Raw genomic sequence first — 14637 nt, 5'->3', positions numbered from 1 at the left:
ACACTGACTTTCACAATCATATATGTTTCAGCTGCCAAAAGCCATTCATTTGCATGTTGTGACCTACCGCTTGGTCAGGATTGGTGCCAATGAAAGCAAAGAGCTGCCCCAGAAGGACGCTGTAAGTGGGCTTATCCCTGCTGTCCTCGATGGCCAGCGACTGCAAGAGTGTAAAGGAGCTACTGCGGTGACTGGTCACGTGGCGACGTCTACAGAAAACAAAACTGTAATAAATGAGCAAACAACCACGTTCAGGGAGGCTGTCTGAACACTGTGTGCTCTAAATATTGGGATCCTGCCTTGGCCAAAAACTGTTTACCTCTGATTTGCTCTAGTAAATTCCAAGTCTTCATTACCAATCATTTCCAGGTCAGAAGGAGCAGACATGCTTCGAAGGAAAACTGGCTGCCGGACAGCGTGAGATGCCACCTTTGTTTCGGAAGCTGACTTACATGCTGCAAGAAGAAGGAAAAATGCTTAACACTTCTGTCTCGTCTGCAGAGAGGTACAGCACAGCTAAGTGTAATGGAAGCACCACACTAAGTGCATCTTCACTTTATGTCAGGGATCAGCCAGTGATCAAGCTAGCAGACAATACCCAACAAAGTGGTAACTTTAAAAACCTAAATACATCACTAAACTTTATCTTAGCTTGAAAATTTAGTCTTTTGTTTTTATTATTAAATTAGATTTCCAAAGAAAGGACAAAGATTCATTTAATAACTATCAGTGTTCATTTCATTTAAGTATTCTTTTAGTTGTTTTGAGACAGGGTTTCTCTGTGTAACCTTGTCTGTGCTTGAACTCGCTCTGTAGACCAGGCTGGTTTCAAACTCAAGAGATCCTCCTGCCTCTGTCTCCCGAGTGCTGGGATTAAAGGTGTGTGCCACTATGCCAAGCTTCAATATAAGCATTCTCAAAAGGAAGGCAGCCAGGACTACAGCTCAGTGGTACATCATTTTCTTAGCATGCAGAAGGTCTTAGGTTCAGTATACAAGACTGAAAAGATGAAAAAGGTAAGAAGGTGCAAAATGGAAACACCAATTCCTTTCCCTCCTAATTTTTTTTTTTTTTTGTATTGGGATTGACCGTGGCTACTGCATATTAATTAGGCATTCAGGCACTGACCCACTGTGCTGTATCCCTACATCTTTACAGGGCCTTGGCACTTCTAGATTGGCTTTTGTTCTCTAGTTGCACAATTTGGAACCTGAATTTTTTTTTGCCAGCCTCCAAACTTCTTCATTAAAATAAATGCAGAATCATTTATTTCAGAGACTGCCTTTGACTGTGTGTACATTTAGGAATATTAAGCTGACTTTGGGCTATTTGAATGACAGCTCTACCTTGATTATAGTTGTTGGAGAAAATATTACACTTGAGCTAGACCATGACTGCATTTTCCTGTTAGATAACCCATTAACAACAAGACAATGATTGTTTTATTTTTAACTTTTTAAAAGATTTATTTCATTCTTAAATGTGTATGCATGTGTATATGTATACACATATACGAGTGTCAGTTTCTATGGAGGCCAAAGGAGAATCCCATCTCCAGAAGCTAGAGTTGCAGGTGATTGTGAACCTCCTAACATGGGTGCTGGGGACTGAACTGGTATTCTGCAAGAGCAGGAAGGATTCTTAACAACTGAATTATCTCTCTAGTCCCATAGTTGTTTTATTTTACTTTTTAAATTTTTTTTTCTTTTTTTTTTGGTTTTTCGAGACAGGGTTTCCCTGTAGTTTCTAGAGCCTGTCCTGGAGCTAGCTCTTGTAGACCAGGCTGGCCTCGAACTCAGAGATCCGCCTGCCTCTGCCTCCCGAGTGCTGGGATTAAAGGCGTGCGCCACCACCGCCCGGCCTACTTTTTAAATTTTTAAAAATACTTATTTATTTAAATTCTTTTAAAATGTGTGTTGGTATTTGGCCTGCATGTATGTCTGTGTAAGGGAGTTAGATCCGCTAGAACTTGAGTTACAGACAGTTGTGAGCTGCTATGTGGGTGCTGGGAAATGATCCCTGATCCTTTGGAAGAGCAGCCAGTGCTCTTAACTGCTGAGCCATCTCTCCAGCCCCAAGTTGTTTTATTTAAAATAAATAACTAAATTGAGGGATTGGGGAGATGACTCAAACATTAAAAAAGCTTGTCATAGCATCCTGAGAACCAGTATTCAGACCCCCAGAACCCATGTAAATGTCAGGTTGGTATGGTGGCCCCAGAGTAGGCTGGCTAGCAAGAAAGACTAGCCATATGGGTGAGCTCTTGGTTTAAGCCAGAGGCCTTGCACAAGGATTAAGATGAAAGAGCAATTAAGGATAATTCCCAACCTTGGGCCTCAAAGGCACAAAACCACGTGTACCCCCATACACACATATGAAAAGGGGGGAAAACTGAAATAAAATAAGTCAAAATTGTAGGGGAAAGTCCTTTCACATCTTTAGAGTAGGCAGCTTAAATTTAAAATATGGTAAACCTGTTTCTCAACTGCTACCAGCTTGTTATCTATGATTGCGAGTCCCCCTGGAAAGTATCATCAACATTATAGAGTGACTGAAGTTTCCATTAAAAATAGGCTGTTTTACAGAAATGTCCAGATCCTATTGCCATACTCATGAATATCTTGCATATCACCATAGAACCTTCACCTGGTGATGGATGGAGAAAATGACAGAGCCCCACATTGGAGCACCGGACTGAGCCCCCAAGGTCCTGATGAGGAGCAAAAGGAGGGAGATCATGAGCAAGGAAGTCAGGACCGTGAGGGGTGCGTTCACCCATTGAGACAGTGGGACAGAACTAACGGGAGATAACCAAGTCCAGTTGGAATGGGACTGATGGAACAGGCGACCAAACCAGACTCTCTGAATGTGGCTGACGGTGGAGGAGGACTGAGAAACCAAGGACAATGGCGATGGGCTTGAACTCTACAGCATGGACGGGCTCACTGTGAGCCTTGTCAGTTTGGTTGCTCACCTTCCTGGACCTGGGGGGAGTTGGGAGGACCTTGGACTCAACATAGTGAAGGGAACCCTGATGGCTCTTTGGCCTGGAGAGGGAGTGAGTGGGGGTATGGGTGGAAGGGAGGGGAGGGAAGGGGGAGGAGGAGGGGAGGAGATGGAAATTTTTAATAAAAAAAATGAGTGAAAAAAAAGAAAACCATAAAAAAAAATCAAAAAAAAAAATCAAGCCAGGCGGTGGTGGCACACGCCTTTAATCCCAGCACTCGGGAGGCAGAGGCAGGAGGATCTCTGTGAGTTCGAGACCAGCCTGGTCTACAAGAGCTAGCTCCAGGACAGGCTCTAAAGCTGCAGAGAAACCCTGTCTCGAAAAACAAACAAACAAAAAAATAAATAAATAAATAAAAATAAAAAAATTAAAAAAATAGGCTGTTTTAGCTAAACAAAGGCAATAGTGACTAGGAATGCATATAGTGGACTACGTGGGTAACTATTTCCATGGGAGACACATTTTCAAACCAAGAATTAAAATGTGGAAGAGGGGTCTGGAGAGGTAGCTCAAAGGTTAAGAGTACTTGCTGTTCTTCAAGAAGACCTGGGCTGCTTCCCAACATTCACATGGTGGCTTACAATCATTTGTAACTCCAGTTCCAGAGGATCCAATGCCCTCTTCTAAACTGCCAGCACCAGACACAGAAATACATTTTGGTAAAGCACTCATATACATAAAATAATTGTTTAAAAAAAAAAAACCTTTTAAACTTTAAAAAACTGTGATCTGGGGGCTGGAGAGATGGCTTGGGGTAAAAGCACCAGCTGCTCTTTCAGAGGTCCTAAGTTCAATTCCCAGCAACTACATTGTGGCTCATAATCATCTATAATGAGATCTGGTATCCTCTTCTGGTGTGTGTATACATAATAAACAAATAAAAATCTCAAAAAAACCTGTCATCTGGGGATTTCCAGTAATAATCAATTCACGGCAAGTCCTGCCAGAAGATCCTATATAATGAAAACCCAGTTTTGAGTAAAGAAAAAAGACTCAGTTTGGTGGTAGTGGTATACACACCTTTGACAGCAGCAATTGGGAGGCAGAGGTAAGGGAATCTCTGTGAGTGCAAGGCCAGCCTGGTCTACAAAGCAAGTTCCAGGACAGCCAGGGCTGTTACACAGAGAAACTCCATCACTCTCTCTTGAAAAAACAAAAACAACAGAGATACACAAGGAAAGAAGGAAGGAAGGAAGGAAGGAAGGAAGGAAGGAAGGAAGGAAGGAAGGAGGGAGGGAGGGAGGGAGGGAGGGAGGGAGGGAGGGAGGGAGAGAGGGAGGGAGGAAGGGAGGAAGGAAGGAAGGAAGGAAAGAAAAAGACTGCCACATAAAAGACTCACAACGCTGATTAAATGCTTGTTACTCTGAAAAATAATAGCATGTGTAACTATGAAAACCATAAACTTAAAACAGGGAGCATGGAAGCACTGGTTACATAAACACACACCATTGCACTCCTCAGATGCCCCAGGAGGAACCTTCAAAGCCAAAGGGGATCCATTCAGGATGACTCCATAGGGATTAAAGTCTTAGAGACTTAAAAAATAAGAGGCAAGAAGGAAACTGCTTATATTTCCTTTTTTGTTGTTCTAGAAAAACCCAGGAGTGGATTATTTAACAATAGTTGATGTCTATTTATGAACAGAGCCTGGAGCAGTACCAGGTGTCTCTGCTGGTGTCCCTGAGATGCTCCTGGTGAGGCCTGACTGGGCTGCAATGGTGACGTGCAGCAGCAGCTCGGCTCGGTTCATCAGACTCTTCACCAACGTCTTTGTTTTGGCCAGGGGGTGAGAGGGCTTCTGAGTGAGAGAATTCACTTCTTGGAGGAACTTCTCCCTAGAGAAAAAGACTAGGGTGGGTTTAGTTGTTCTTCAGCTCACCCCACTCATCCTTCAGGGATGAGGACAGGAACTAAGCAGTTACCTAGTGAACACTGCTCATCTGCCCCTTCTCCATCCAACGGTTCTGTTTTTTTGTTTCAAAGGTCTGTATTACTTTCTGAGCATTCAAAGAAGAGCTGCAGATTTACCAGTAAGTAACTGAGTATCTGGTGAACATGCAACACAAAAAAACTAGCAAGAACTGGACCTGAAGGGTTCTGAGCACCAAGGTGAGAAGTCAGTGTGAGAGTGAGTAACGGCACTAACCTCAGCGAGAGAACCATGTTTTCAAGATCATTTCCATCAAAGGAGACTTCCTTCATTGAACACAAAAGTTCTAGTTCTTTCATTTTGTTCTAAAGAAGGAAAAATCAAGAAAAGATGGTACACATGATCTGCAAGAACCATGTTTACTACCTATCCATTTCTTAGCAGAACAGAAAGAAGTTAGGGTCCAACCACCACCTTTGGTCTGTGCACTCTGCTGCTGTTAGAAGTGATCCCTGCTTTTGTTTCCACTTTCCAGGCTGCAGGAATTAAATCAGTGCCTTGGACAGGCTGCTCTACTGCAGGGCTATAGCCTCAGACCTAACTTTTTTTGACACAGTGTCACCGTTTGTAGCAAAGGCTGACACCAAATTCACAGTCTTCCTGCCTTGACTTCTTGAGTGCTGGAATTATATACTTCTATTTGATAAAATTTAAAAATTGCATGGCCTATTTTCTGAGGACTTACGACTCAAAGTGTATTTTTAAATTTTTGTTTTCATTTTTAAGATTTGAAAGCAAAATTTGATAATAATGGGACTATCTTTTCCTTCTATTTGCTTTTTTGCTTACTTATTACTGTGGGAGTGTGGGAGTATGTGCATGTATGCCACAATGCCTGTGTGGAGGTTAGAGGACAACTCCTCTCAAGGCTGGGACTCTGATTAGTTATTAGGCCTGGTGGCAAGCACCTCAACCAACTGAGAATCTCACCAGCCTGATAACGGTAATTTCTTTAGCCTTCTTCAAAGCTATTCAACCAGTTTAAAATCAAAGACTTATATACTAACATGCTAATCTAGCTATTTTCATTTAACCTTTTAGAGAATGGGTATGTCACGCAATGTATAAGGTTCCGGAAGAAACACTACTTTCTCTGCATGCATGAGTGTGGAACCTTTGCTCTATAAGTGGTCCCCAGTGGGGACTCACAGTGCACTCACCTCATTAAAATGGTAATCATAGAAGAAAGGTATGTTGTTCTCCAGCTTGCCCTGCATGGCATCCTCAACCTCACTTTGCCACTTCTGCTCCAGTTCAGCCACACTCTAGGAGGGTTGAAAAACAACATAAACAACATTTATACAGATGAAAAAAAAAAAAAAAAACCAGGACAATCTCAAAGTTTGCAATCTGGGGTAACAGCTATTGAAAATGTATTTAACTTGCCAAAAAAAAAAAAAAAAAAAAAAACACCTGTTTCCAATAGTTGATACATTCCTCCTTTTCGCTTACCTGCAGCTGTCTCTCCATGGCATTGAGTTTCTTAAAGGTCTCTCCCATAATTTTACACAATAAATCATATTCCTCAGCATGTTCTTCCTGATATTGGAAATTGATCAGGGACTGCAGTGCATCAACCAAGTTCAAGTGCTTAATAACGCAGGACACTACCATTTCCTCCATGACGTCAGGCTGAATCACTTCTCTGTGGTGACAATGGAAACCAGTCAGGTGTATGGTAAACTTAATTTAACAGCACCATATACAACCGGATAGAAATCATAGGCTTTGACTCAAACCCTTATTTACCATAACCCTTGTATTATACTAGAGGAAGAGATAGTGGCACTGCAGATGGTATGTGGTAGCAATTAGCTTAGCATAGGTCATACAGAATACTGTTTATGGATCTGAGTGGGCTCAGTGGAAAAAGGGACTTGTTGTCAAGTCTAAGAAACCAAGTTTGAACCCGTGGACACACATGGTAGGAGAGAACCAACTCCTACAAGCTGTCTCTTGACCTCCACACACGTGCCATTGTGTGCATAGGAAAGGGGAGACCATTGAAGATGACTTTAGCTGAGAATAGCACAAGCACATTTGTGACTCTTAACACTTGAGTCTGTCTCTTCCTTGGGAATCAGAAGTAAAAAGACATTTTTCTATACTGTATGGAAATCAAAAGATGCTGAGGTCAGATGGAAGGTCAAACTGTCAGAGGAAAATTTAGAGCTTGCCAAGTTTTACCAGGCATTGGAATTCCACAGGAAACATTTTAAGACACAGCTAACAGCCCCACCATTAGACACCTCAGTTTCAACAAGGGTGAAGTGGGGCTGCACACCAGGGCTGCTTGGCTGTGACTGGAGAACCACAGAATGAGAGCCACTGGCTGCAATGCTACCTGGTTGGCTCACTACTCAGCTCCTGTCCACCACTAAACAAAAGGTTTCTACATAACTGAACTAATTTTTTTATGGTGTCGGGGCTCAAACCCAGAGACTTACGCATGATAGGAAAGCACTCTTCCACTGAGCTAACACCAAGCCCAAGTAAACTTAAAGTTCAAGGCTCACTAGCTAGACATAAGATGAAACATGGTCCCCCATGATCTGAACATACTTTATACTTGGTCTAAACTGAGGTCGTGCACGCCCAGAAATTTCCCTGAGCTTTATCATGATTCCTGGAGGCAGCCTGATCCGAGGCAAGTCAAAGTAGTTCCCAACAGGAGGCACAAGGACGTCTGAAGGGTAGGTAAATTCTCTGTCTTCTTCTATGGTCAGAGGCAGTGGAGAGGGACTCGGAGTAAGGGCAGGGGAGATAACACCATTGGCCTCAACCTGCCATTGGCACCTGGAAAGAGAGAAACGAGGCTCTTCACTCTTTCTTAACAAAGATTATAGAAAGCCATTTGAGTGGTTGTAGCTACATCAGATACAAGAAAGCTCATATGCTATGTTCAGTATGTATTCAGCAAACCTTCTCCAAAGGCTACTGAGCACTTTGTGGAAGCTACCTCCTTTTTTTCCCCTGGGAATCTACATCCTTTCCAGCATATACTTAAGAAACCCTGGGGCTTCATAGTAAAAGCTGAAAGTATCACACGGTTACAACCCCCCCATTATGTCTCATTTGCTCATCGTACATCTACCCTACCTGTATAGTCTTTGAGCTGGAGAAAAACTCATGCAGTTCCAAGAAAAGTTAGCAAAGTAAGACTGAGAAGGCAGAAGGTGTCATTTTTATCCCATTCCTCAGATACTAAGACACCAATGAGAGGGTCCCAGGTAGTGGCACAATTAACTGAGAAATGCACTGGGTGCTGTTTACCAGATGAAGTCTACTGTTTGTGGGCAAAAGTCTCTCTATGAAGACTTTTTGTTACCTTTGTAAAAGTTTGGAACGCAATAGTTCCTGACAGGCTTCCTCTTCTTTGGTAATTTCTGGTCCGTTGTATAGGATTCTTAACATGGAACAAGCTAACACAGACAGACCTAAGGCCAGGTCTACCAGGAAGGGCAAGCCTCCCGAGACATCCTCCGAGGACTCCTACAATGCACACAGGGGCAAACCACATGCACAGTCAGTGGACACTAGCAGAGCACTGCAAGCTGAACTGCACCACACTGGACCATCCCCACTGGGTTTCACAGAGCAGCACTGGGTACAGTATCCAACATCAGAAACAAAGGGTGGCACTGGAATGACCATTGAATGAGGTCTCAACACAGTTCTGGGGAGTGAACTTCACCTTAGAAACAAGCACAAACCACGTGCAGAAAGGTAGAATGCTTGCTTTACTAGGTTATGTCTAGTCAAAGAAGAGTTATTCTGTCATTGAGTGCACTAAGGATACAGGGAAACACCTGCATACCTCCTGGGTAGCAGTCCTTTTTGATAAACAGAGGACAGAGACCCCTGTTCTCATAGTGTGTACATGCTAGCTGGCAGCTCGGCCTGAGAGGTGGAGGCTCTGTGCTGGGTCAAGTCTATAGTATAACCCAAGGGGGAAGTCCAACTGCTTATGCCAATTGAGTGTTCCAGCTGCCTTTGCCCTGTGGGAACATGCTAGAGCCAGGTCACCTCTTCAGGCCTCAAGGAATCCTAGCCACAGGTTTCTGTGCTGCTGAACTGACTTTAGGTCCCATCTCCTTTAATTCCACAGAACGACCACTCACTCCTGCTAGGTTCCTATTTGTTGATGAGGAGACAAATGAAAGAGTGGCTCATATTTTGCCCTGTTTCCAGGGCAAATATGATCTATGTCACCAAGGCACACAGGACAGATTAGGTTCAGTACCTGAGCGCGAACTGTGCAAGCAAAGCCCCACATGGCTTTGTCAGGAGTGTTGTGCTCACGGCCACTTCTCATCTCAAAGGAGAAGGTGACTGTATCGCCTTCAACCTTAAGATTTAAGGGGGAAAATGAACTTTAAGAAAGACAAATAATTTTCAAGAGAGCGATGTATTTCAGAGATTGATTTTTGAAAAAAAAATTTTGATATACAGTCTTACTCTGAATTCATGATCCTCCTGTCTCATCCTCTAGAGTATTGGAACACAGGAGTTTACCACCAAATCTCTGGCTTAGAGATTTATTTTATCAATTCATTTTTTTTTTTAAAAGATAGGGTCTCTCTATGCAGCTCTGGCTAGCTGGAACTCACTATGTAGACCAGGCTGGCCTCAAACTCACTGAGATCCACCTGTGTTCTGTTCTCTCCCCTCATTTCTTCTGAGCCTGACTTGTGTCAAAGAGGAGGCAAAGAGCAGATCAAGATTTAGCTCACCCAGACATCTGGGCAGACCACTGTCACTGGCTAATTAAAGTATGCAATGTGCTAATTGTGTGTGCAACATACAAGCTCAGGAAACGTGCTAAGCATATTTGGGGCAGTGGGTTTCTGATCCCTATTTGTGCTCTGGGCAAACACTAGTGAGTAGCTCAAAGGCCCAGATTATAAAACATGACCCTACTCATATCAGTTTAAGAACTAACTGATTGTTATTTTTCTTCAAAGAACAAATTCATTTGAAAACATTAACTCAAAAGTTTTAAATTGCAGCATAGTGTGATCCTTGTCCACAGCAGGACCCTGGGAAGGACTAGCAGCCCAACCCCCAAGAGAAGAACTAGCTATGATAGCTGCTGACCACAAAGAACCCTATGGATGGATTCAATCTCTAGCATGGACAAGGATCTGATGCTCTGAAAGCAAAAGGAGGGTAATTCTGAAGAGAAATGGGAAAGTCGTAGGTCTAACAACCTGGAACCACCCTAACTAACTAAAGTCCCCACAGCAAAAGCTTTCTGGGGTTACAGTTAGTCCATGGCCCATGAAGTATGGTCACCTTTCTTTTCTAGAAAGAGGTTGTGACTTGATACCATACCTTCACCAAGTCCTTCGGCCAACCAGTTCCTAAGACACTACGGCTGCCATATCCCAGAGTGTTGCCTCCATACTCAGCAACCTTCCTACTGTTTGTGTTAGGACCCGCGTATATCACCAACTTCAAAACAGAAAATAGACTGTTAGACTGTAAAAGAAAAACAAAAACAACATCTACAAATAAAGAGGCTGCAAAAAATATTTGTAAAAAAACATATACATAACCAGATAACGGTGTCATTATAACATAACTAATAGATCTTCATATTTAAGGTCTAACTGATACAAGTTTGGAAGTAATTAGCTATTGGTGTTTATAATATAGCCAGAGAAAAATAATGACTAAAATTACTAATAGGATTCTTTCTTTTCCTTCCTTCCTTCCTTCTTTCCTTCCTTCCTTCCTTCCTTCCTTCCTTCCTTCCTTCCTTCCTTCCTTCCTTCCTTCCTTCCTTTCTTTCTTTCTTTCTTTCTTTCTTTCTTTCTTTCTTTCTTTCTTTCTTTCTTCTTTTTTCCATGACAGGGTTTCTCTGTGTATCCCTGGCTGTCCAGGAACTCATTCTGTAGATCAGGCTTACCTCAAACTTAGAGATAGATCCACCTGCCTCTGCCTCCCGAGAGCTGGGATTGAAGGCGTGCACCACTACAACCTGGCAACAGGTATATTTCTTATATTTTCAAATCTCTACTATAGGGACATGAAGGCTTAAATAGTTATGCCTGGCTATTGTGCATTTCTTAAATAGCTATTTTCATCAGAGTTATCTGAACTCATTAACAAAAGGTACAGTCTGGACCCTGAAGTTCTCCCCAAAATCAATAAAGTGAGCTAATATAGGCAGGTTCTAATACCTAATACAAAATAAAAGCACCCCCCCCAAAAAAATCAATCAATAAATAAGGATTTAAAAAATGCAACAAAGTGAAAACAAGCCACACATTCTTAGAATGTTGCTTAATAGCATAAAAAGAAATAACATAGTATGGGTCAGGAAGGTGATTGCTGCTTGTAGGGACAATTTTCATCTGTTAATACTATTCTCCTATCACCCATTTACATCCAGTTGGCTGATGCTCTTTGTTATTAAAGTTGTATCTGCATGATATGTATGCATGGGGCATGAGTGCCACAGCCCATGTGGGAAGATGAGAGGACAACTTTGTGAAGTTAGTTCCCTCTTTCTACTTGTGAGTGAGTTTTAGGGATCTATATGAGGTCAATAGGCTTCTGCTGCATGAGCCTTATCTACTGAGCCCTCTGGCCATCACTGGATGCTTTTCTAACGTAAAAGAAAGAGAGCAACAGCTCACTTGGCATTCAAGTATGTCCAGAGAAAAGAGCACTCTGGCTTCCATAACTACCAAGTCCAAGGGCTTCCGTGCACTCTGTCATACCTGGTAGCTAAGCTCGGTTGTGAAAGCTGCATCTTTAACACTGGATGTATGTTGTTAGCTAGTGAGCTCTTATCTTTTAGACTGCTTGCTGACAGCACACAGGGACCATAGGGAGAGAAAATATGTTTGTCTACATAGTAAGCCTCCTTGTGAATCATAATTCTAATGTACAGGGCAGGAACTAGTTAGTATACACTGGAAGATGCAAATTATCATTTTTAAAGGAAAAACAAGATGATACCAACTAAAGTGGTAACTTCTTTTGCACATGAGGCACTGCAGGTACAACACTTGAACTGAGGAGACAAGGCTCTACAAAGCATCTTAGCTGCAGGCAAAGGCGAGTTTTGAGGACACATTTTCAATTCCTCCATACATCTAGGATTCTTGACTCTCCTAAAATCTAACGGGGAAGAGGATTTTACATCTCTTGGTCATGTGTCTCACCTTCTCAAGGCAGATGTGGCTAAGTTCTTTACCTTTACCGTAAAAGCCTCCTGAGATGGGATTAAGATCAGTTGCCCTTACTGTTCACAAAGGCAGAGATGACATGTAGCTGACCAATGACATGAAGACGGCAAATGCAGTGCTACTCTGTGCTCTTTCACTAGCCTTTCCTCATGAGTCCAATGTGGTTGTTTACAATTCAACATCAGCAGATGCAAACCCTGACTTTTCTAAATGGCCATTAAGCCACCAGTTGGGAACTGCTCTTCCTCAAAATCTGTAGGCGCCTGAGACAATGACAAAGAAGAAAACACAAACCAGACTAAGGCACATCTGAACTGTCTAAAAGCCACCTTCTTCCATAGGACACATGAGAAGCCCCAAGAACTGAACAGGGAGACCCTTTCAGATGAACAGTCATCACACATCTACATGACTCCCAAGAGGGAAAAAAGGAGGCAGCAGAGTCACAGGAAGTCCTCTGTCCAAGCTCATGGGCACTTACAAAGACAGTGTCTACATGCCCTAACAGTCCTGCTCTCAGACACAGAGCTGTGGCTCTTCAAATCCCTCAGTCACTATATTCCAAAGCACTAGCTGAGGGTAGTCTCCTGAGAGAGACCTATAGGCAGAAATTAGTCAAGAATGGCAGCCAGTGCAAAGGAAAATAAGAAGCAGCTAAGTTAAGGCAGCAGTGACAACCCATTCCTGCTTACTTTGTCATAGTCGTATTGCGACGAGCATCTGCTATCAAATCGTAGATACAGGCAGCGAGCTCCTGGGATATGAACAGTCTCTTTAAATTTATAGTTATCTCTGACAGGGTGTACTGTTTCCACAGTCTTCCCAGCAGCCCATGGGGCAGGGATCTTTAAGCCAGTGAGAAAGCCTGGCTCTTCCTTTTCTTCTAGCATTCTAAAACCAGAGAAAGAGAAAGTGGTGTAGCTTAACAAGGAAACAAAACAAAAACAAGCATAAAGTGCAGAACACAGGTTAAGAAACTGTTTTAAGTTTCCCAGAACACACAGTATGACAAACACCCTACCACATAAGTACTGAGCAGCAATGGAAAACATTTGAGAATGCTCTATACTCATGTCTTTATCTTCCTGTTGGTAGGCAATATATTACTGCTCACACACAAGCTTAGAGCACTGCACATGCATTCAGAAAAAGACCTTTGATAATTCTCCTCAGAAGTCCTGGGGGTGGGATGAAGACAGTCACTTTCCCAACCCCACAGTCTCAGTGCTCATGAAACTGTGGCAACCCCACAAGTCTCCAGCTACTTTCCCTTGCAGTTTTACTCAGGAAAGGTGCCTGTGAAACCCCCTTCTCCATTCTCATCCAACCTGCAAGAACTCCATGGAGCCTGAGGCTATCCAACACAAACTTAAACTCTGAACTTGGCTGCATGAAGTCACTTTCTTTGCTTCAGCTTCACCACAGAGCTGTGCTGATGCCAGTCACTCAATGCTAAGTAAAAAAGTTAGGCCCAGCATTGAGGAGGCACAAGCTGGAGAGTCAGGTGTTCAAAGACAGCCTGAGCTACAGTGAGTGTTTAGCCAGCCTGGGACACTGGAGAATGTCTCAAAAAAGACAGAAGGGGTTGGGAGGGAGAGAAGGAAGGAAAACCGCCAACCACATGGGGAAGCTTCTGCCTTATAGTCCCAACTCCATGATTATCGAGATGGGAGGACCACTTGAACCTCTGCCCCTTTAAAAACAAGCCAGGTATGGTACACACCTTCAAATCCAGCACTCAGGAGACAGAGGCAGGTAGAACTCTTGAGTTTGAAATCAAAGTGAGTTTCAGGCCACCCAAGACTACATAATAAGACCCTGTCTAATAACTAAACAACAATAAAACCACACACCAAAAAAAAAATAATAACAATATAAATAAATCTGCCAAATTCAATGTTTCTCGCATGTTTATTACTATGAGAGTTTCAAATCAATCTTAAATGTTCCCCTTCTCATAAGGGAATATAATCTAACTTGTCCCTATAAATTGAAAACAATTCTATAGCTACCTGTGAAATTCTGGCCCTGAGGTATTTTCTTTTCCAGTTAAATAATCCTAGCTAAAAGTAACTGTTGCAAAAGGAGTACAAGGCTTTCACCAGAAGAAAGTAAAGGAGCCGCGTGCACATGTTACCTCTCCTCAGGGAACAGCCTGCACTTCTGGTCTGAGGTGCCACACGGGGAACAGCGCACCTCAGCAAAAACCGGACACTGGGTTTTAAGCAGCAAGGCCGTCTGAAACACAAAACCATCTGATGTCTTAACTGGGGTGGCTCCCGACATAGAATTACAAGTCACACTTGCAGCCTTACAGTCCTAGCTGCCCTCCTTCTCTTGGAAGGAAACACACACACATACACACACACACACACACACACACACACACACACACACACACACCTTGCGTGTACTTTACTCTCAGCTAGTTGAGGACTCAGAACACTAGATGTGAAGCAGGCTGTCCAATTCTGCACATTAGCACCTATAAATTGGTCAGC

The 14637-nt window shown here is 42.8% G+C and overlaps 1 protein-coding gene across 9 annotated transcripts in view; it reads right to left on the bottom strand.

The window, feature by feature from the left end:
* Positions 1 to 14637, bottom strand: part of Hectd4 (HECT domain E3 ubiquitin protein ligase 4) — a 188671-nt gene that overhangs the window by 77621 nt on the left and 96413 nt on the right. For 4 of the 9 annotated variants that reach the window (XM_038345151.2, XM_038345152.2, XM_038345153.2 and 1 more), the window contains exons 20-31: positions 14274 to 14374; positions 12829 to 13027; positions 10272 to 10418; positions 9181 to 9285; positions 8266 to 8429; positions 7500 to 7733; positions 6390 to 6582; positions 6098 to 6202; positions 5154 to 5242; positions 4667 to 4842; positions 320 to 455; positions 68 to 224 (exon numbers count right to left, since the gene is read on the bottom strand). In XM_038345151.2, coding sequence (XP_038201079.1) covers positions 68 to 224; positions 320 to 455; positions 4667 to 4842; positions 5154 to 5242; positions 6098 to 6202; positions 6390 to 6582; positions 7500 to 7733; positions 8266 to 8429; positions 9181 to 9285; positions 10272 to 10418; positions 12829 to 13027; positions 14274 to 14374 — 1806 coding nt within the window. The remainder of the gene's footprint in view (positions 1 to 67; positions 225 to 319; positions 456 to 4666; positions 4843 to 5153; positions 5243 to 6097; positions 6203 to 6389; positions 6583 to 7499; positions 7734 to 8265; positions 8430 to 9180; positions 9286 to 10271; positions 10419 to 12828; positions 13028 to 14273; positions 14375 to 14637) is intronic. The other 5 variants (XM_038345155.2, XM_038345156.2, XM_038345159.2 and 2 more) reach the window with 3 other exon arrangements.

This window comes from Arvicola amphibius, chromosome 10, assembly GCF_903992535.2.
Source record: "Arvicola amphibius chromosome 10, mArvAmp1.2, whole genome shotgun sequence".
Taxonomy (NCBI): domain Eukaryota; kingdom Metazoa; phylum Chordata; class Mammalia; order Rodentia; family Cricetidae; genus Arvicola; species Arvicola amphibius.
This window is presented reverse-complemented; position numbering and strand designations above follow the sequence as displayed.